Consider the following 23,150-nt stretch of genomic DNA (forward strand, 5'->3'; position numbering starts at 1 on the left):
TCACTTATATTAATATATGTTAAGTTCCACGAAGACCATGCTGTCTTATTTAGCTTTGTGATTAGCTAAATAATTCTTATTTAATACCCAAGCAGGTGTTTCCTAGAGAACTGTGAACTTAAAATAGTAAAGGTAGAAGAAATACGTTCAGGATATGCTAAAGTAGAGCTTAAACAATGGATATAAACGTTAACTGCTAGAAAACAACTGAAGCAGATAAAACAAACTGCACAGCAGTCCCAAATGCATTGTTAATTTAGGGTCTCAGAGACAGAGTTGTAAATATAAAGTGACTCCATAAATTTTGGCTATAGTCACAAATCAAAGAACAATTTATGTGTCCACAGTGCATTGGTAGGTCATGCATTGGTCTTTTGTTAAATTTGTGTCAAAATTTAACAAAAAAGAAAAAATGGCATTAAAGTAAATGTAGTTTACAAATAAGGGATATATGTATTCATAATGAGATACATAAGGGATATATATAATGAGATACATGATGCGAATTTATACTTTATATTACACATTGAAATTTTTCTGCCTTATAATTGTGAAAAATTCAAGAAAAGGTTGTACTACGTTCAAGGGTATTTAACAAAATGTCATAAGGACTTTTATCACTCATCAGTTTTGTAAGCTGGAGATGGGAATCCTAAATACAGATTATGTGCACTATAGTTGGCTTACAAGGATGGATTTTATATCAAGGTTAAATGCTGAGAGTCCTAATTTTCAAAACATGTTGATGCGTTTTTGAAGGCTATGGTCAGTTTCCCACACTTTTAGAAATATAGCCATCATTATTCAACCTCTAATTACACATTCATAGATGAAAGGGAAAAATGGATTCGGGTTTGGGCATGTCAAACAGAAATTGAATTTTAAAATTTACATTCTAAACAAGTTAGGTAATGTTCTAGCCACCACCTGCAGTCCCTTGGGCCCAATACTTTAACTTAGATCAATTCTAAGTCACCTTTAGAATAAATTTATCTTGGCGATATCTGTTCTTATTCTTATTACTTGAGATGAGGAGAATTGTGATATGGTACTGTAAAAAACAAAGTGTTAATACTAGTCAGATGAAAGACAATACTATTTTAAAGGACCTATTACATCTGCTTTCCCTATTGTTTAAATTTAGATTTTTAAAAATATATTTTCTCAAAATCATCCTTTAATTTTTTAATGTCTCTAAGGAAACCACTCCTTTGTTTTGTTAAATACTAAAATAGCACTTTTAATGATGGAATGTAGTCATAGTGAACTTGAAGGAGTCAAGAAAATGTTTATGCAAGTTTGATACTAGTTCTTGTTTTATAAGCAGAAATCTGATTTGTGCCTCATGGTCTTTGATTACTTTTAACTCTTCAAAAGCCCAGCTGAACATGAGAAAGAATTTTCTGGCTCAATGAATTAACTCATGAAGAGTTAATATTAACTTAAATAATTCTCAAGGGCATATTGCATGCATATAGTTCATAGAATAATTGCTTAGGAGTTTATTACAGTTCATTGGGAATGTAAATCAATGTATTCACATTGTACCATCATAGCATTGTTTCTAGTCATACAAATTACTCACTCCCGATTAGTGGAAGAATTTGAACAGTCTCTTTCAGCATGAAAATTTAAATTTTTTTTTCTTTCATGGTAGAGAATTCTGGTGATAAAAAGAAAGAAAACGAGCATCTTGTCAATTTTAAATTGGCAAGGGGAAAAATTCAAGTGGATGTGAAACTACTCAGAGTGCTTGGAGCTCCCTTTGTTAAGGACTGCCGATCATAATTAAGAAGAACAGAGATGTTGTATGAATCTAAATAAAAATTACAGAGAGCCCTTTTGTGTTAATACCCATAACAACAAAATGTATAAAAGAACTTGTTTTTATAGCCCAGTTAACCTGTCATTGGGAATTACTCTCATTTTTCCTGTGTTCATTAGGGTCAGTAAACAGCAGAACTAGCCAATATCATTTTTTTAATTCAAATTGAATATGAAATATTAGATAACATTATAAAGCAAAGGCTCTAGCTACTGCATTGCAAGGCTTGAATCCTTTGGGATTTTGTGAATAGGACATTGGTAAATTTCATATTTTTTATACCTACACTATTAAAATGAATGTCTTTTTTAGTTCTTCTCTTATTCAAAGCTTTAAAGAAATGCTATCTCAGCAACAATTTCTTCTGTTGCCTAATTCAATAGAGAAGAATGTCTGACTCTTCTTTCTGTGGAAACCAGAAAGTTGTGATTCTCTTTATAACAGTGTAATCCATCTGGCAATAGGAAGAACTCTTCCTTTTCTTCCAAAAATTGTCCTGGGATCTCAAAATCAGTGGGTTGCCTCTTATGTTAATGGTAGTGCAGCAGCATCAAGTTCTTTTCAGTATTTCTAATACTCCTAAGGGCTTGCTTTCTATTCATCACTAGCATCTGTGGAGCTATTTGCTCTTTAAGAAACATACCAAAGGAATTTTCCTTCTTTACTTTTTTCAATAATTCTGTCTGCTCCTCTCTTCAGAAGTGGGTTATTTATTTTGGTCACAATTTGGCTCAGACCCGTTGGCATGTTATCAAGCACTTCTGCGAGGATTGTGTCTTTCTTATTTATTACCATACTCAGAAAATCTAGGATAGGCGAGGCGCATGGTGAACCCAAGAAATATTTATTAAGCCAATTAACATAGTTACTCCATGTTTTCCTTTTGTTCCTCCTGTTCTTGGGACGTTGTTGGTGCTTAATAAATGCTTCCTGCTAAATAAACATATGTGGTCGCTTCAAATATTTTACAAGACTATAAAATTTATATTTCCTAGAATAAGACAAAAAACATCTCTGAAATTTCCTTTTGCATCTAAACAGCAAACAAATTGCACACAATCACATTTGTGAACAGAGTCCCTCCACGGCCCAGATGATATTGAGTCATTGCCAATAAACTAAACATGAGATCTTCAAAAATCAAACTCCAGTTTTTTAAGTATGTTAATTGCAAGGAGATGCATGTAGGCATGAAGATATAGAAGATATAAAATAACAACAAAACTTGTATAAAATTGGTCTCTCATTCGTGCATTTAACAACCTAATTCACAAGCTCTAATGTTCCAGTCAAACAGATGTACTGAGTTTATCTCTATAATGGACCATACTGCTTTTGCACAGTTGGATTCCCTGAGCTATTTTTCCAGAATGCTTTGAAGTTACAGATTTTTTTTTAAAAAATCAAGATTAGTAAACAACTCACATATATTTAACATTTTTCTGTTTTTAGCTATCCCTGAAATCTTTTTCGGAAATCTGATAACATACGAAATGCCTCCTTATCCCTTTTCAATCTGGTTTAGCGGCTCAATAGTTCTGAAATAACAGCTGTACTTCCTCTTAAAAGACTATATTTTTATTGGAAATTATCACTAATTCCCACTCCATTTCCTATACATGGACACTGTCATTGATTGATTCTCTTGTTCGTAGGGTTTACGAGACTTTTCTTAATTTATTTTTAATCACAGAATAAAGATGCTGTCAGTTTATTTTAATGAATTCACCTTTTCATTGTTAACAAGTGGAAGAATATCAGCTTTTCAAAGATGAAGTAGTTAATCATACACAATTCAGCATTATCTATCATTATGAATTTGTATAAATGCATGATCAACCTGCACACTGTGCAATTCATTTAAGGGAGCAGCTGGAATAGAAAAGCGTTTAACATATTTATAACTTTTCATATCTGTTACATGTTTGTAGAACTAGAAAAGCATACTAACCATGTCAATAATTTTATTTAACTTTTTTTCTTGGGTGTGCTCCAAAACTTACTGAAATTTGGTTACTTGGAGGAATAATATAGAAAGCCAATCCATAAATATGTCAACATCCTTCAAAATCCAGCTCAATCAATAGGAGACTTTCTTTATAAATTTCTCCTGTTAGCTTCTTACACAATACACTCAGTAAGGACGTAACAAATGACATCCTCTTTGGTTTAGTGGGTTTCAGGTCACTGGCGGACAATTTTGGTGATGTTTTTATTTTGGGTAATCTAATAAACACAATATTGGAGTTAACTTCATTTTTGACTTAGTTAAGTATTTCTCATTCATTTATTCACTTATTTGATCAGTATGTATTTTTAAACACCTAATATGCACAAGACACTGAACTATAGGCAAAGACACTATAAAGATAAATACTATACCGGCTTGAATTCAAAGGACTCAGGTGGAGATACAAAAAAAAGAAAGGCAATCACACTATAGTTGACAGTGTATAGAAGTATGATAAATACATCTTGAAGAGTATAAAAGATGGTTCCCAATCCCAGCAAAGACTTCTTGAAAGAAGTGAGATAGAATTACGAATTAGTATATGAATAGGAACTTGCCATATGAAGGCAGTTAGAAAGTAAAAATAGAGATTAACCAAGTTGGTAATAAAGGCATTTCAGGAATTAGAAAGAGAAGAAGCAAAGGTGGAGAGGCAATAAACAATTTTGTCTTGTGGTCAGGGACAAAAAGTAGTTCGGGGTAACTGGACAAGGAAATGTGAGGTATGAGTAGTAAGAGCTGAGAATCAAGAGCATTGAACAGAAACCAGATGGTGAGATATTGTTTATTCTCTGAAGAACTCAGACTTTTAAACTGTGGGCATTAGAGAGCCAAGGAAATATTTCGAGAATGGTGATTATGTGGTTGAGTTTCCATGGCATTGATAACTTGGGTGTACATGTAAGTATGTGGATTGTATATTTGCAGGGAACAAAACTGGAAGAAAAAGGGCCTGCTATGAGATTCCTACTGTTCAGGTGAGAAATGAGGTAGGCCTAATCTAGGTATGACAGAACTTGATTATGGTTGGATAAAGCATGAGACAGATCAAGAAATCAAAAGTACTTTCAAAGTTTCTAATGTGAGTCTAGGGGGCTAGTGATATAAGCTAAATAGAGAATATGAGAGGCTAAGAATATTCAAAGCATAAAATGAATTCAATTTTTGGCATGTTGGAAATTGTGCTACCTCTGGTATATTCAGAGAGAGATCTAGAGAACAGTTGGATATACAAATTTGAAATTCAAGGATAGATGATGTACATTTGGGACTCATCAACATATTGGTGGTTGTTGAAATCATGCACGGCAAAATTGAATGAAATGAGAAGTACATTGAAAACAGATTAATTTCATCTAGTGATAGCACCTTCTATTTCTGGTCAATGCTCATATCTACCAACATCCTTGTCATCTTTCTTCATTTATGGACAACATTGGCACATGGCTCATTTTCTTCCTCTCCAGTAAAGGTTGACTGTCATTACAGATGGTTCATCTAACCCTCTAATCTCAGTTCCTTGATCAGCTTTAAAGTCCTTCATCAAACTCTCAGCTTTAAGAATTCACATCCACACACCTATAACTTGTCTTCCACTGTTATGTTTCAAAAGAATTAGGCTTAGGTCTCCTATTTTATGAATATAGACTTCTAATTCACTCACACTGATGTTTTCACTGTTGCTCTTTATGCTCACTGAGACTTCTATTATTCCCTCCTCTTACTACTATGTTACCTTCTACTCTTACACTCTACCGTGTTCTCATTCTTGGTCATTCTGTTTTTTAATTGTTCTCTGTACTTCAGGATCTACCATTTCAATCACTATCTTGCCAATAATCTAAAATCATTTGTCGTGTTATCCTTTTATACATGGGTTTAACAATCCACAGCTGAATCCAGTTGGGTTTTGTTTTATTTATTTAGCAAACACATGATACTTATATAAATTATTATATCTAAGAATATCACAAGTTTTAACCATTTTAATTTTCCTAAAAGCTATGGAGATAGGCACACGCAGGATGTTTCCTGCAAGAGAAACTCACACCATTACACAAGTTTGTGATAACCAACCAGGAACACAAAATTTTTCCCTTTTCTCTATGGAGAAACAAACCACATGTTGTGAGAAAGGTTAAACTCCCATGGGGCAAGAATATTTGGACAGGCCCAGCAGGAAGAAAAACAGCTTGCCAGCCCACACAGCATCAACCACCAGACATGTGGATGCAGGGAACAAGCCTTCAGATGATTTTAGCCTCTAGTCTAGCCTCTGAAGTACCTAGCTGAAACCTCACGCATCATTGAGCAAAGACATGCCTTTTTTTGCTTCAATAACAAGTTTATTGCTAAATCCAACAAATATCTTTCAAGCCTTAATTTTACTTGATTCTTTGAGATATTTAACACAATTGACCAAATCCTTAATCTTTAAATATTGTCTTAATTATGTTTATATATCACTACATACTCTGATTTTTACTTACACCTTTATAGTCTTTCCTTAGTCTCCAACGAGAGCTCCTCTACCCATTCCTTTCCTTAGGGCCTTGTCCTAGGCCTTGTTTGGGCCAGTAGTCCTCAGTCATGAGTACACAGTTGAGAACAACTACTGTGGGTGACCTTATTCACTTCCATGGCTTCAAAAGTTCCTAAATGCCAATATTTCTTTCTTTTTTTTTTTTTTTTTCTTTTTTGAGATAGAGTCTTGCTCTGTTGCCTCGACTAGAGTGCCATGGCGTCAGACTAGCTCACAGCAACCTCAAACTCCTGGGCTCAAGCAATCCTTCTGCCTCAGCCTTCTGAGTAGCTGGGACTACAGGCATGCACCACCACACCCACCTAATTTTTTCTATATATTTTTAGTTGTCCAGCTAATTTCTATTTTTAGTAGAGATGAGGTCTCACTATTGCTCATGCTGGTCTTGAACTCCTGACCTTGAGCAATCCTCCTGCCTCAACCTTCCAGAGTGCTAGGATTACAGGCGTGAGCCACCACACGGCCTCCAATATTTCTTAAATACATATTTAGTCCAGATGTTTCTTCTGTGCTTCTGAAAAATGTATCAAACTACTAAGCAAACATTAGAAATAATCTCTTGGATGTTTCACAGATACATCAAACTCAACATACAGCAGAATGAATGTATCATCTTTCTTATCATATCTTCTTTTTCTGTTTTCTTGTTTTACTACATGAGATCAACATCTAATAGACATAATTTCCTAATCCAGAAATCTAGGATTTTTCTTCTTGGGTACTGTAGATCCCATACCATGATACAGTTAATCAAATTCTACTGGTAACATTTAATCAATACCTTTCTCTTGACTCCCAGTGCCACCTTATTTTTGTACCAGCCACATCAACTGTTTTCCTTCCTTATTATGATATTCCCACTTTCACACTGCCTTTTTTCAATCTATCGTCCACACCATAACCAGAATATTTCTATAGTAAAATATTGAACACATCTGTTCCTGTTTAATACCTTTAAATAGCTAATCATTTCCCCAAAGATCAGTTTGAACTCTTGATAACAACAAAGACATCTTCACCTCAACTTTACCAGCTCTCTTCTATATAGACTATTCTAATTTTTTTTTTTTTTTTTGAGACAGAGTCTCGCTTTGTTGCCCAGGCTAGAGTGAGTGCCGTGGCGTCAGCCTAGCTCACAGCAACCTCAAACTCCTGGGCTTGAGTGATCCTTCTGCCTCAGCCTCCCGGGTAGCTGGGACTACAGGCATGCGCCACCATGCCCGGCTAATTTTTTTTATATATATATATATCAGTTGGCCAATTAATTTCTTTCTATTTATAGTAGAGACGGGGTCTCGCTCTTGCTCAGGCTGGTTTTGAACTCCTGACCTTGAGCAATCCGCCCGCCTCGGCCTCCCAAGAGCTAGGATTACAGGCGTGAGCCACAGCGCCCGGCCGACTATTCTAATTTGTCTCTCATTTCTTGGTCTGAAATTCTATCCTAGCCATTTATGTCTCATTTTCTCCATTCCTCTTCTTCAACAAGGTCTTTACACAGTTAACTCTGTCTCCATTTATGTAGTACTAATTCTAAACTACTTCTTTCCCACAGTAGGATATATTGAGCTTTCCTACCTCTTTGATATCCTAACAGCCTATGCTTACCTCTATTACAGAACTTTAATATTATCCCTATTAAACAAAGTAATTCTGTGTTTACATGTTTTTGTCTCATTAGACTTATGGCTCAGTGGTGGCAAAGACTTGCTCACTGTTGTATACTCAGGGCTATACTCAGTGTTGTATACTCAGTATCTGTGACAAATAACACAATAACAGTTAATCTTAGTCAAAAATCTTGATATGGAAAGAGAGAGAAAAGCACGCTTTACAAAGGTTTCATGGACAGATTAGAAGTGAAGCAGTGAGACAAAGAACCTAGACAAACTTCTGATTCGTTAAATCAGAATAGAAAAAATGAAGTGTAATGGAATAAAAAGTAAGATCCTATAGAGAATTGTAAATACTAAGACAAAACTATCACATCTCCATGTAACACATATGTTTCCTATTCAATACATGTGCTAAGTTTGCAAGAGACTATCAATTTCCTTACTATTTCATTTTCTAGGATGGCAGTAGTCTCAAATAAGGAGTGTAATAAATATTATTCTATTCTGAAACAATGAGAGCCAAAGAATTAATCACAGAAGTTTAAAGAGTAGGGCAGACTAGATATTGAATAACAAAGCAAAGCCATTCTTTAGAGTATAATGAAATTATAAGTTAAATCATTGATAAAGATTATACTAAAATCAAAGATAAAACATAAAATCTATCATCAAAGCTTTAAATTAACCAATGTCTTTTCAATGTCAATGAATATTTTTAATACATGAAATAATGTCTCTGAACAAAGAACAAATCCTAACATCTCTCATATCCATAAATAATTAAATAGTACTTTCTCTGGTAATAAGTAGTTTCATCCCAGTAAGGCTATTTCTCAGAAAGTCAAGGTTTGGGGAGGAAAATCTGATCTTGAGGTTTCTTATGAACTTTACCTTTGACATTCACTTTTGCCTTTGTTGCTGAAATTGGACTTACATCAAAAGAGAATGAACCATTATAGCTGGAAACCTGTTGTGTTTGAGACCCACTAGGAGAGAACAGGAAGTGTTCCTTTCGGAGCATTGCTGTGAGGACTCTTAGAACGCTTCCTGATGTCAGATATAGAACCTTCTTAAGTGAATGCATGACATTTGAAACATCACATCCCTTTTTTCTTTAATACTAGAATGCACTTTTACTTCTTACCTTGCTGCACAAAGGATCCATACACGAACCACATGGAGTTATAGAGAGTAGTAGACGTCATTGATCCCATTTGTAATCGTGGGGGGTTAAGCCAGTTCAAGAGGTAGACCAGCAGACCCACCAGCAGGACTGTGCCGGCAATGCAAGCCCAGAGAGAGAGATCAAATGGTGCAAGACAGGCAAACATGTCCACTGTCTTTTCAGCCCTTCGAAGTAGTACCCCCACTGAGTAGTCCATGTAACGTGTTGTGAAGTCCACCACATTCTCACGATCCGGAGTGATGGTTAAAGCAGAAATCCCTATGTCGGCTCTCTGAAAAATTGGAAGAGAAAGGAGTACATTAACAGTGTGAAAAACAATTTCATTTGTGGCACTTCAGCTTGCCTTGAGGGAAAAAAACAGATGCCTCAGGCAATATCTTAAGTCTTTTTATATAAACTGAAAAACACTGCAGACTTCTTGCAGAAGAGCTATATGTGAACTTTGCATTTCTTACTGCAAATCTTGCCCCAACAGAGTCAGACAAATTGCCTTGTTCATATTATCAGTGCATGTAAAATCAGTTAAGAATATTTCAGACACAGATAATACAGGAAGAAAATTGTCTTTTTTCCTTGGGTTATTTTATCAAAACCATCATTAGCACAGTAGTAAAGGAAAATTTTATACTAAAGAATTCTTTCTGGGAAAATGTTCCAAAGATATTCAATATGTTCTCAATATGTAAATTATTAGGTTGGTTATTTAAAAGCTTTAACGTGGCATTTTGCCCTTCCTTTAAATTTCTGCATTAAAATTTATATTATTGGGCTCTAAACATACTAATGTTTGTTAGAGCTTTTATATCACTAATTTTATAAAGTCATATGCCACATGTCTCTACCATGATTGCATTATACAAATTTCAGGAACATTGTAATATACAATTAAAGATTAAAGAGACAGAATGCTTCTTGGAGTAGTAATACCTTTTTTTCAGTATGTATTGCCTTATATTCTCAGTGATAGCACTTACAACTATGGCATATGTTATTTTACTTACTTAAAACACATAACAGAATTGCAGTACAAATGACTTCACATTTAAATTATGTAATATAATAATATCTAATATTTAAATATCTAAAAGATGCATCTTTTTTGAAATAACAATCTTTGGCTGCTATTGAAGCTGTGAGAAGCCCCTTCCACACAAATACAAACACTAGTAAATTTTTTGTTGAACATTTTCTGGTTACTTTTCTTTCTTTTTTATTGTTTAATGAAAGAAGATAGATACTTGTTTTACTGCTTTTCAGGACCAAGAAAAAATTAATAGGCCTAGTGGAATGCTAAACCAATTGAGATGAATCTGATCTCTGAAGTAATAATGCTCTTAAAAATATTCTAGCTTCTTTATCCATTTCCGTAAACAAGTGACATCAGCTCCATTATTAACTTATATCTAGCAAATGTGTTATTTGCAACCAATCCTCACTCATATTTTATTACAGTAAAGTGATAAGTTATAGAAAAGTTTTCGGAAATCTGTGCCTTTTGTAGCACCAAAAACAGAGAAAACTGCCTTGTAACTAGCCATTTGTTTCAGCCACAATTTTTCATCATATGAAATTCTGTAGTTTAATAAAAAGATATTATATGATTAAAAATATTCTACCTATAGTTAAGCTGTGTATGTGTGGTGCGTGTGTGTACACCAAGCCCAAATATATTTGGTGCTAGGTCCAGTGCTAAAGTATTTAAATAATTTTTCACTAAATCCTTACAATAAGCTATGAATTATGCATTTCATTTCCTTTTTAGAAGTGTAGAAATATATTCATTTTATGTAGCTAGATATTGGGAATTGAGTCTTTTCAAATTAAAAATATAACCGGGATTCTTAGCCCTCTAGTCCTATCTCTTCTGAGCTTCAATTTATCTATTTGTGAAATGAATGTAACTATTTAGTATCACTATTATGAGCTGACTCATTTATCTCAATCTAAATGGTGAATAAATAACTCTCCAAGATTCAATTAGGCTCTCAGAAGGTGCATTTACTTTTTCAGGACATTAAAGTACTATGGATCAGTAATTTACTAATTGATCACTAGTGACCCAAAGTAGTTAATGACTCAACTGAAGTCAGAAAATTCTGCCTAAGGAAGGATTTACTGACAACATGTTGATTGAATATTTGTAAAACATTCATAAATATATTTCTACTAAATAATTAAGTGTTCTACATTTAAATGATTATAAACCGAAATGGTCATTCTACTAATTTTAATAATGCATATTTCTAAATGTCACGAAGTGAATTTCTATAATGGAATGAAAATATCTAGGGACTTCTATTTACTTAAACAAAAGGGAACTAATTATTTTGTATGTGCTAAAATATTTATTAAATATAAAAATTACTTGTCATGTATCTGCAGAGAAATTCCTTCTGGTCTATGTTCAACACTTGGTTATTCTATTTTCAAGGGGAAAGTGCTTGCTCCCCTGTGGAGGGCATATCCGAATCCTATAATGGACTTTTTCACACTGCACAAATGCGTGCACATGTGCAACACGTACTTTTCTGTCTCTGAGTTTTGTATACACCTTTCTAAGGAGGTACCTCACTCTATCCTTCAGAATCAGTGATCTAGCAGATCACTGTGATAGTCCTTGCTTGTATTAGAGATGCTATCTGGAGCAGAAAAAAGCCAAGAGCCATTGGATCAGACATCTGGCCCTAAAACACTTCCTGAATATCTATAAACATAACTAGAAACGATCAGAGACATTGCTCATGCTTACCCATTTTATTTTTTTATTTATATTTTAAGGCAAGTGTGAAGCGAAGTTTATTGAGGAAGGGCATGGAGCAAGAGCAAAATATAGCTTTACAGAGTAAGAGCAAGATACATTTGCCACAGAACAGTGAACGGACCTCTCTGTTGTAACAAAAGGACCCATCTTATTTATTTGGTCAACTCATTTGTCCACTTTTTATAATGAGCTTTCAAATCTTTTACCCTTATGAAATCTTTAATTTTCCCACTATCCCACCCCCAACTCTCAGAAGTGAACTCCTACCACTATTATATCGAGAACATAGAAGATCTAAGATAAAAATTTACACTTATTTCTACCTCCCAACCCATAGCACATACCCAGCCTATTCTATTTAACCCATTTACAGTACAGGAGCTATCTTCCTTCCTATCTAACGCCAAACCTCTATCAGTAAACTTAGTCACTCTCCGCCATTTCAGACACTAAAACTTCTTTCTCATGCATTCATCATCATCCTAATCAACTGTAGATTTCCAATTTAAAGATTCTTCATCTGTTTCTCATTAAAATAAAAACAAAGAGAGAACATCCTTTCCCTCTAACCTCTAAGACCTCCTACTACCAGTTAACTACGCTTTCTATTTTTATACATCCCAGTCACTCGGAGAAGACTTTTGCACCCACATTGTTGGGTACTCTATTACTCATGGAAACAGCACTTTTTAATCTTTGCATTGCTGAATCAAATGGATAGAATTCCATGCTCATCTGATTACGTCTCTTGAAAACATTTGAAAGTGATGACTGCTCCCTTCATCATAAACATTCTTTTCTCTTGGATTCCATGTTATAACATAAATCTTGCTCAGTTCGTTTTTCAAGTTCATCTCAAGAATTCTCTGAACTTAGGCTTACACCGTTTTCTCATTTGAGATCCTCTGCCTAGGCAATCCCCTTCACATCCACCACTTCCATTGTCTCATTCTACACAGCTGATTCACAAATCTAGGTTATTAAGTATGAAATGTCCGATTTCCTTAAGTACTTTCACAGTTCATATCTGTGACATTTCACTCTGACACTTCTTGTTTTATTTGTATTGTGAAAATACATCCTTATTATTTCAAATGCATATCTTGGCTTGTGATTATCTTTCAAAGTTTTTTTTTAGAGCAATTTTTGTGAAACCATGGGAAAGTCAAAAATTTATGTTATTTCTGAATATGAGTTCTGTCATGGAAACAATGCAGTTCAAACAGCTCAAAATATCAATGAAGTGTTTAGGAAGGATGTGGCTAAGAATGCATAGTATGTCAATGGTTTGAGAAGTTCCATTCTTGTGATTTTAATCTTGAAAATGAGTCACGTGGGTGACCTGAGACCAAGGTGGATAATGATGAGCTGAAAGCTGTAGTGGAAGTGAATCCATCTTAACCTACTCGGGAATTAGCAGCAAGTTTGACATTACTATTCCAACAATATTGGACCATTTTATTAAACAGGCAAGGTAAAGAAATAAACCAGCGAGATAAAGAAACTGAATAGATGGGCAGTGCATGAATTAAATGAGCGTCAGAAGAGAAACTATCTGGAAGTTTGCCTTTTGTGCTGTCATGACATAAAGGCAAACCATTTCTACACTGTATTGTGATGTGTGATGAAAAATTGATTCTTTTTGATAATTGCAAGTGTTCAGCACAATGATTGGATAAAGATGAGGTGCTGAAACACAATCCAAAACCGAATATGCATGAAAAAAAGCTAATGGTGTCTGGTAATCCAGCGCTAGTATTATCCACTACAACTTCATGAAATCTGGTCAACCAATTACAGCGGATGTCTACTGCAACCAAGTGGAAAAATGATGAGGATGCTTGTGATTAAGCAGCCGAGATTGGTCAATAGGGACAGGCCAGCCCTCTTGCAAGACAACACTTCACTACATCACACAAACCACACTGTTCAAACTAGAGAAGCTGGAATTGGAAACTCTCTGTTATCCACTGTATTCACCAGACCTTGCATCAACTGACTACCACTTCTTCCAGGCTTTGGACCATTTCTTGCAAGGAAAAATATTCAATTTTCAACAAGCTGTGGAAAATGCATTTCATGATTCCATCACCACTTGCTCTCCAGGCTTCTTCACTGCTGGCATAAACAAGCTACCATTAAGATGACAAAACTTTTAGTTTAGGTACATACTTGATTAATTGTACTTCTTCTTGTTTGAGAGATAATAAACTACACTTTTGATTCAAAATTGGACATTTCATATTTAATGACCTAGTATTTCTAACATGTATCTGAGTTCTGGAGTCTAAGACTGATTTATTCAACTACATAATTAACATCTCTATTAAATGTCTCAAAAACACCTCAGATTTAACAGTCAAGATCACAGGGATAATATTGAACTCTAACTAGTCCTCTTCCAATGTCTCCTGCTTCACTGAGTGACATCTTTTTACAAAAGTCATAAATCGTGGTAGCCTCATTATCTTCCCCAGCCTTATGCCTTCTATCAAATCTGATACTATTATTTTACTTCCTGAGAAATCTAATATCCTCTACCGTTTCCAGCTCTCCTGCACTCCAGCTCCTTATGCACTTACCTGGAATCTGCCTTTCCTCCTCTCCAATCATCTATTGTAGCCAAAGTAACCCTTCTGTAAAGCAAATTTGATCCTTTCCCTCTGGATTCTCATGTTAGGCCTCTTCACATAATCCCACATTTCTTGTAGGCTTTGCTCTTTTCTCTTATTTCTCTGCTCTATCTCTGTGACTGACTTACTTATTTACTTATGTGAAAGATGTTATCTTCAATCCCTGAGATTCTTTCTTCTGTTTGATCTACTCTGTTCCTGAGGTTTTTCACTGTGTTTTGTAATTCTTTGAATAAATTCTTCATTTCCAGAAGTTCTGTTTGATTATTCTTTAGTATTTCAAATTCTTTAGTGAATTTTTCTTCCAAGTCCTGGATTTTTTGTAGTTTCTTTGTATGTGTTATCCATTTTCTCTTGCATATTATTGAGTTTTCTTACAATCCATGCTCAAAATTCTTCTGTCATTTTAGTGTTCTGAATTTGGGCGATGTCTATTGCTAGAGAGCCGGTGGTGTTTCCCTTGGGGGGTGTACTTTTCATTTTAGTCTTCATACTTCTGGAGTTCTTTTGCTGATTCCTTCCCATCTGGATCAGCTGTTGCTTCTTACCTTTAGATTTTCATTTGGATAATGACACATCCTGTTTAGTCTCTGAGCCAGTAGGTGGTGTTTGTGGGTGAGATTTGACCACACCCTGCATGATGCAATAAAACCATGTGCAGAATGTCCTCCCTGTCAGTAGGTGGTGCTTGCTGAGAGGAGCAGGCTGCAGTGTTGCTTTTGGGTCCTATAACCAGCTTTTGTTCCTCTGGAAAGGCACTCTAGTGCCTCCGGTGGTGGTTGAGGCCCTGGGACTTCCAGGTATGTCCTTATTCTCCACCTCAATTGGGGCAAGTTGGGGAGTGAGGCTGGGTGAAGCTGGGTTGGGTGAGCTGTCCTCGAGCTCCACACATTCTGTTAGCAGGGGTCAAAAGTCTGTTCTCTGCTTCTGGGCAAAGCTACCAGAGAGGGGCAGCAATGGCCCCACTCAGCCAAAATGTCTGTGTGTTGGGGTGGGGCTGTCTGAGACCTGCAGTCTGGTGCAGGCCTTGGTCCTTTCCACCCTGCCCTATTCCTGGTTTCACCCCGCCCATGGCTGGCAGGCAGGACCTCAAGCCAGTAGATCTCCCCTGGCTGTGATATGGATCGGAGGTTCCCTGTCCAGTACCGCAGCCTGAGCTGGGGGCACGGACTGACTGTGGAAGGAGGGTTGCCCCTCGAGCACACTAATCTGCCCCTGAAGGCACACAGACCTTAGTAGGCTTGTTCACAAATATCCCTTCTGTGCCCCTGGGCAGTGTTATCAAGACTTGGGTGTATGGGATCTGGTCTACAGGCCTGTCCCCTGGACCCTGGAGATCAATCCCTGACCCTGCCAGAGAGAGGAGTGCTGGTCTCACTTTACCCACAGGTGCTCAAGCTGGATCAGTGTCTCTCTGCTTTGGGATGTACTCCACTCTCCTGGAGTCACCAGGCCAGCAGCACCTGGGAGGGCTGGCGGGTAGGGAGCTCACAGTCTGAGCACCCCTCAGTCTGCTGTAGGGCCCCAAAAGGAAAGGTCCTGTTCTCTGCAGATGCCTCCAGGTGGTGGCTAAATTGTCTCTCTCGGCAGCTGCGGGTAGGGAGGGGGAGGGGAGAATGAAGCAATATGGCGCCTGCTGATCTGGTGGGTCTGAGGGCCAGGGTGCCTGAGGGAGCTGGGAGCCCAGTGCCCCGTCCGCAAGAGGCTCACCGCTCACTGGCCGCAGCCGCCTCTGGGCTGGTGTCTGCAGGTCTCTCCAACTGCTCAGGAGCCGCCAGCAGTCCCAGATGCAAGGGAGGAGAAAGTTAACCGCTCCACCTACCCTTGTCGCTGGTCTCCAGCCTGTCCGGGGCCTTTCTCCTTCCAGTTCTCCTCCGCAACTTCTTCCTGTGGAGTCTCCTGTAGTTCAGGCACCCTTTCGTTCCGACCCTCATCCCATCTATTTTTGTCAGCCTGTTTTTTTTTTTTTTTTTTCACTTTCTTCTAAAATCTCTCTTTCTTGCAGAGACACTCTGGCTGGCGGTTTTTCTCGTCAGCCATCTTGTGGTGACTTTTACGTTTTAGCTGTTTAAAAGTATGGGAAAAAGGATTTTATAACTTGGACTCTGAGTAAAATGTCTGAATTTACCAGGTAAGTTAAACCATGTGAGTCCATTTAGCTAAACATGGAAGCTGGGCCAATGTAAAATCAAAACACAACAGAAAAACTTATATACCACAGAACTGGCTAATAAGTTTACTGTTTATAAAATACACAAAGGGAAGTCTAAGATGAAAAATAAATAAGTTTAAACATTAACCTGTAAAAATAGTGTATGAATACACTCTAGTTTCTAAAGGATCAAATTATATAAAATTAGGCTATTCTCTTTCTGCAAGTAAAAGAAATATCAAAAATCTCACTTGCTTAAAAGTCGATGTGGAAGAAGTTCCCTGGCTGACAATCCCAAGCTGGGAAAGCTTCTAGGGTCAAGAACCAAACTCATTTTCTTTTGTTGCTTTTTGCTTCTAAGTACACAGTCTCCAATTCATATATTAAGATGACTGCTTCATCTCCAGCTATTCTACTAATATTCCAGCCAGGAGACAAGATGCCAGTTAGAATAAGGACAAGAATGTTTCCTTTAAGAACATTTCCCAGACATTTCTGCTTAAATCTCATTGGTTGGGACTTTGTCACATGATCACACTAGCTCAGTAGAGAAGCTGCAAAATGTATACTGTGGACAGTGTATCTGGCTATTGATTATTCAGGAGCTATACTACTAAGAGAGGAGAGAATAGATAGATATGGACAATTAGTAGTCTTCACTACTTGTACATAATCACTGTTTTAAGACTGATGAAAGTCCTTTGTTAGACTCTTTTCTATTTTTACATACACAGATACAGGTATTTCCCTAAATCTTACCATAATATAATATAACCTTGGAGAAATACACACACACAGACACCCCAGTCTTTCTGAATACTGCACAGAATTTTAAGCAACAACTGTTTTATCACCTTTGTATTTTCAGCACATAGAAAGATAGCACTCAATGACTGTTCATTGATTATAAAAGTACTCCGATCAATTTAATCATTTTCCTCTTGAAGGATTTTTTGAATGCTTGTTTCTTCTTATCTGTTATAGTCAATAGATGCTTAATCTTGCAATTTACAGTATATTCAATTGAAAGTCCTTCTTGGGTCTTGGCACATTGATATTTCTAGAAGTTAATATTTTTCATTATTTCAATAGATCTTTTGTCTCTCACACCAAGATAGTGACAAAAGCATTATCAGCTCAGTTTATGGGTTGTTAGTCTTCTCTCTAAACTTCTTTGCAGAAACCACATCATCCCTTCTTCTAGCTCTTTCTTCTAGCCCATGCCTATTCACATACAGCTGTAATTTTAAAGTCCTTCTAGGAACAGTTTAGTTTCCACTAGTCTCTGGACCAGCTTTTCTCTTACAGCCTAATATATGTACCAGAAAGTATATATTTTACCTTTTAAAATGTATTTTCACCTAAGTTTATGACATTTCTTCCCTGGAGCTTACAATTATCCTCCTGGCTCAGTTTTTCTGTGTCTCTTATATAGTACATATCCCATAATATCTTTAACATTCTCAATTATAACATTAACTTCTTGAGGTAGATGGTTGATTTTCATAGTCTTATCTCTCGCTAAGTATTTTTCACATTGCTTTGTTCCAAGTAGATCCCTAAGAAAGTTCTTGCTCTACTTACTCTTTGCTATTTAATATTTGGTTGAAATAGATGTTTTTGTACAGCCTTAAATTTTGACAGAAAAAGAATAGATTCCAGCATGTATGCTGCCTCAAAAATTCTCTCCACTTGAGAAGAAGGCATTGACTATAAATTTTTTTCCCTAAATCAAGCTATCAGCTAGGCCCTTGACCTTAGTAGCTTAGGCTCTAATGTTTTTAGCCTTCATATATGCTAGCTGTACCACAACCCTGCACAATAGGTATCACTACTAAATCTGAGATTCAGAGAAGATAAATAGCTCATCTGAGATTATAGGTGAACAGATTGTGGAGTTGGCCATGTCCCTATACTGTGCTTGGTAAATCTGATAAACTTTTGTGCTTTTATGGTTTCTGTATAATGCCTTTCTCCTGACTACTTCCCTAGTATTTATTCATTGCTCTATTTTGTTCTTTTGGCATTTATGAGCTTTTAAAATCTTACTCTTATTTTTCTGACTTCTGATTTATCCTTAAGCAATACTCATACTAGGGAAGTAGTTAGGAGAAAGAGATTACACAGACATGGTGGTGGGTGTATAAGTGTATGAATGAGCATATAAGGCATTACGGGCAATTATAAGAATTTGAGTTGATGGAAAACTACTTGGAGGTTATAGGGAGAGTGTGATATGATCTAACATTTTTAAAGAATCACATGGGCTGCTCTACTGAAAATATTAGGTCATGCCTTTATGTCGTGACAGCAAAGAAAGACAAGCTTCGAGATGATTTCTCTTCTTATGCTCATTTAATTCATGTGGAACTCATCTACCCAGTTTCTTTACCTTGCACATTTGTTTCAAATGGTCCAATATTGTTGGAATAGTAACATCAAACCTTGCTGCTAATTCACACATCGGTTGAGATGCATTCACTTCCATTACAGCTTCCGACTCATCATTATCCACCTTGGTCTCAGGTTGCCCACATGGCTCATTTTCAAAATTAAAATCACCAGAATGGAACTTCTCAAACCATGCCCATACTGTGCATTCATTAACCACGCCCTTCCAAAATATTTCATTATTTATTTTTTTTTTTTGAGACAGAGTCTCACTCTGTTGCCCGGGCTAGAGTGAGTGCCGTGGCGTCAGCATAACTCACAGCAACCTCAATCTCCTGGGCTCAAGCGATTTCCTGCCTCAGCCTCCCAAGTAGCTGGGACTACAGGCATGTGCCACCATGCCCAGCTAATTTTTTGTATATATATTAGTTGGCCAATTAATTTCTTTCTATTTATAGTAGAGACGGGGTCTCACTCTTGCTCAGGCTGGTTTCAAACTCCTGACCTTGAGCAATCCACCCGCCTCGGCCTCCCAGAGTGCTAGGATTACAGGCCTGAGCCACTGCGCCAGGCCCATTTCATTATTTTGAGTTGTCTGCACTGCATTGGTTCTACTACAGATCTTGTAATCAAAAATAACATGAATTTTTGATTTATCCATGGTTTCACAAAAATTGCTCTACAAAAACTTTGAAGGATAATCACAAGCCAAACCATGCATTTGAAAAACTGAGGATGTCCCTTCACAATAAAAATAAAACAATAAGTGTCAAAATGAATTCTCAGCAAGATCAACTGTCAAACTTAGTACTTTAGGAAATCAGACATTTCATATTTAATAACGTAATAGATTATAGTTGGAAGGAGCAGTACTATGAGGAACAGTTAGGTTACTGAAGAAGCCCCAAAGAAAGAAAATGGTGGCTTGCACCAGTAGGTAGTGGTGGAGTAGTGAGAAATGATCTTATTTATGGTATATTCCAGATTAATAGCCAAACAAATTTACTAATATATTGTGTATGAGAGAGAAAAGTCAAACATAACTCAAAGTTTTTGGTGGAGTAACTTGAGGATTGAGTTTCCACACACCACAACAGGGAAGGCTGTGGTTAGACCAGGATTGGGGAAGGTGGTGAAGTCAGGAATTCATGACGTTTGAGGTATCCACTAGAATTTTAAGAGAAAATGCTGAGTGGGTAGTAAGGAATATAAGTCTGTAGTTCAGGTGAGTGGTCTGGGCTGAAGAAACAAATTTGGAAGTGGTCTAATGATAGATATAATTAAGTTCATGAGACTGGATGAGTTCACCAAAAGTTAAAGTATAGATAGTACATGAAGTACTGAATGTGTGTTCTCTCTCCCCATGCCCCCACCTTCTCTCTCTTTTCCCTGTCTAGCTATTTAGTTCTTGAAGAACAAGAACTCTCTGTTTTGTATTTTATTTATTGCCCATAATTTCAGCTCTACGTTAGGTCCCAATCAACGCTTATTAGATGCTGAGTGTGAAGGAAGCTACAAGTCATTTATAAATTGCAGTAGTTCAGGAACTATCCTAACGCATTAAAAGAGGATTAAAAATAACATCATTTCTATAATTCCCAAGAGGCAATACTGTATCTTTGAAGAAACGGACCATCAGAAAGAGTTTTCCAGTCATGTAGAGATTTCCTCAACTTTCTGAGAGGTCAACTCAAGGCTGCTCGTGGGCAGAGCATATAGAAGTGATCTCCCACTGAAATGCCCAAATTGCAAATCCACATTTCAGTAAAATGCAAACCAAGTATAAGGAATAGAATTGAGTGAATCTTTATTTTCATTACAGTAAAATTTTCAATCATTCTAGAATTCGCTTAAGGCTACTATTATAGGTGTTTTTGAAGCTCTGCAGGGATAAGAATGTAAGTTCTCTGTAAATGAGAAAAGAACTAGCTCCTAGAAACGGTTTGTCTGTATGAGAAGTGAATCAATTCTGGCTGCTCTCCTAGTGATTCTGTGCAGTATTAAGTGAAATATAAAATGAGGAAGCGGAACTCAATGTCCTCACGCAGGAACAGGGAGCATCTATAGTCAGCCTGCAGTCATCTCCGACCTTCACACAGTTGAGCCATGCTAGGTCTCAGTTGGGTTTTTCTGTTTTGTTTTGTTTTGACTCAAGAAAATCTTTACTTATTTTAAAGCCTGACATTATAAAACCACCAAATTACAAAGAGAAAACTCAGAATTATTAAGACTTAAAACAACTGAAGTCTGAAATATCTGAATGACAGACAAGAGTAAACTCACAGTTATCTTTCAAGGTATGGTTTTACTTCCAAATATTCACTCTAAATGGTAAGTTTTAAAAATCCCTCAAATGGGATTGGTATGTTGACTGCTAGATGTGAGTGAATATTTAAAGGTTCCACATGTGGTTTTGATGTTCTAAAAGATATTTCCATTTCTCTTTAATGTTAAAGTTAATCTTTTTTTTGAGTAAAGTATTCAACATTGCAAAGATACAGGGAAAGAGGAGGTACATTCTTTGTTGCATCAACTACCTTTCTAGGCTACAATAAATTTTTATTATCCTCTTTTACCTGGAGTATATTTCTGCATGTTTATAATTTCCTGGCTAACACAGACTGGAATTAGTATCCTAAATATAAATGGTCAAGCAATCTAAACATAATACCTTACAATTATGTCCACAGAATCATATTTTATACACATTAATCTGTGTATTTTATAGCTGAAACGATCTTTAGAAGTTACTTAGAATATCTTCACCCCATTCTGCACTCTCTTATATGCCTGGAAGTTATCTTGCTCTTTAATTTTACTCCCAAATCATGAATACAGAGAGATGAAAATCTAGGTAACACATGGCATTTCAATACTCAACAGTGGATTCCAGGATTTATATATACTCAAGTTATGAGATTTTTCTCATCATAGCTTCAGTCTTTATATCACCTTGGCTTCGACTGATGCAGTAATTGGTTAATTTATAACCTATAAGCAACCAATTCTTTTTATTTCTACACATGTTTTATTACATTTTTGTTTGTCCTTGTCTTTAAGTTCTCCTTAAACCTAAGAGCCATGCCTGAACAGCATCATTCCCTTTGGCAAATATTCACTCTGTGTTCTTTAGCTTTGATTCAAGACTTAATATTCACCACTTATCTGTGCTTGCCATCTATTAGACCAAGTGCTTAATGATTCAAGTCCTTTATCTGATTGAATTGCTCCTTGCTGTTTGCAATGTCTGCCAATTAAATATCACCTGCAAATTTAGAAAATTGCTCCAATAACCATTCACAAAGTCATTTGCATCTATATAATTTATTTCCTTTCACAGATCTCTCTTTATCCTTTTCCTTCATTAGTGTTAAAATCTTTTCTTATCAACAACAAATACTTTTGGCCATTTTTTTTTCTCTCCCACTTACACACACACACAGTTTGTGTGATATATCTATCTATGCTTCAGTTTCAGCCTATATGTATCTCCAGTGGATTAATTTTTAACACTCACCATTCAGACATTCAAACATGTATTCTTATGACCACATGTACTTTTTGAACAACCTATAGCTGACTTACTCTGGGAAACTCAATTAGTTAATTATACTTGTTTAGTCTAATTTAAGAATTAAAATCTTAGTCACTATCCCATTTAAAGTCCCTATAAATAGGGCTTCTTTTCTCTTTATGTATTTTGGTCTTGTACCCATTTGTAAAGCTACCTTCTCATTTCATAAGGCTTGTAAGCATTTATTACTGGGCTGTCACTGGCAGGTGTATTGGGGGGATCTTCTTCGGTGGGTGAAGTTTTATTGGTGGATACAGATATTTCAAGCCTGGTTTGCAGTAATGGAAGGATATGATGGAAATATGTAAGAACCTTTTGGGCATGTGTTATCATGGGGCCTACTGGACCCAGGTGAGGCCTCCTCTTCATCCATAAGCACTGCCTTCTCCTGAACCCAGTGGCTGGCTGGCTTATCCTCCACAAGGCAGCGCCTGGCCTTTGTCCTAGCTAACTACCTCTTCC

The 23,150-nt window shown here is 36.5% G+C and overlaps 1 protein-coding gene across 2 annotated transcripts in view; it reads right to left on the bottom strand.

The window, feature by feature from the left end:
- Positions 1 to 23,150, bottom strand: part of GRID2 (glutamate ionotropic receptor delta type subunit 2) — a 1,185,302-nt gene that overhangs the window by 258,171 nt on the left and 903,981 nt on the right. For both annotated transcript variants that reach the window (XM_012774075.3, XM_012774073.2), the window contains exon 11: positions 9,136 to 9,448. In XM_012774075.3, the coding sequence (XP_012629529.2) occupies positions 9,136 to 9,448 (313 nt within the window). The remainder of the gene's footprint in view (positions 1 to 9,135; positions 9,449 to 23,150) is intronic.

This window comes from Microcebus murinus, chromosome 29 (assembly GCF_040939455.1).
Source record: "Microcebus murinus isolate Inina chromosome 29, M.murinus_Inina_mat1.0, whole genome shotgun sequence".
Taxonomy (NCBI): domain Eukaryota; kingdom Metazoa; phylum Chordata; class Mammalia; order Primates; family Cheirogaleidae; genus Microcebus; species Microcebus murinus.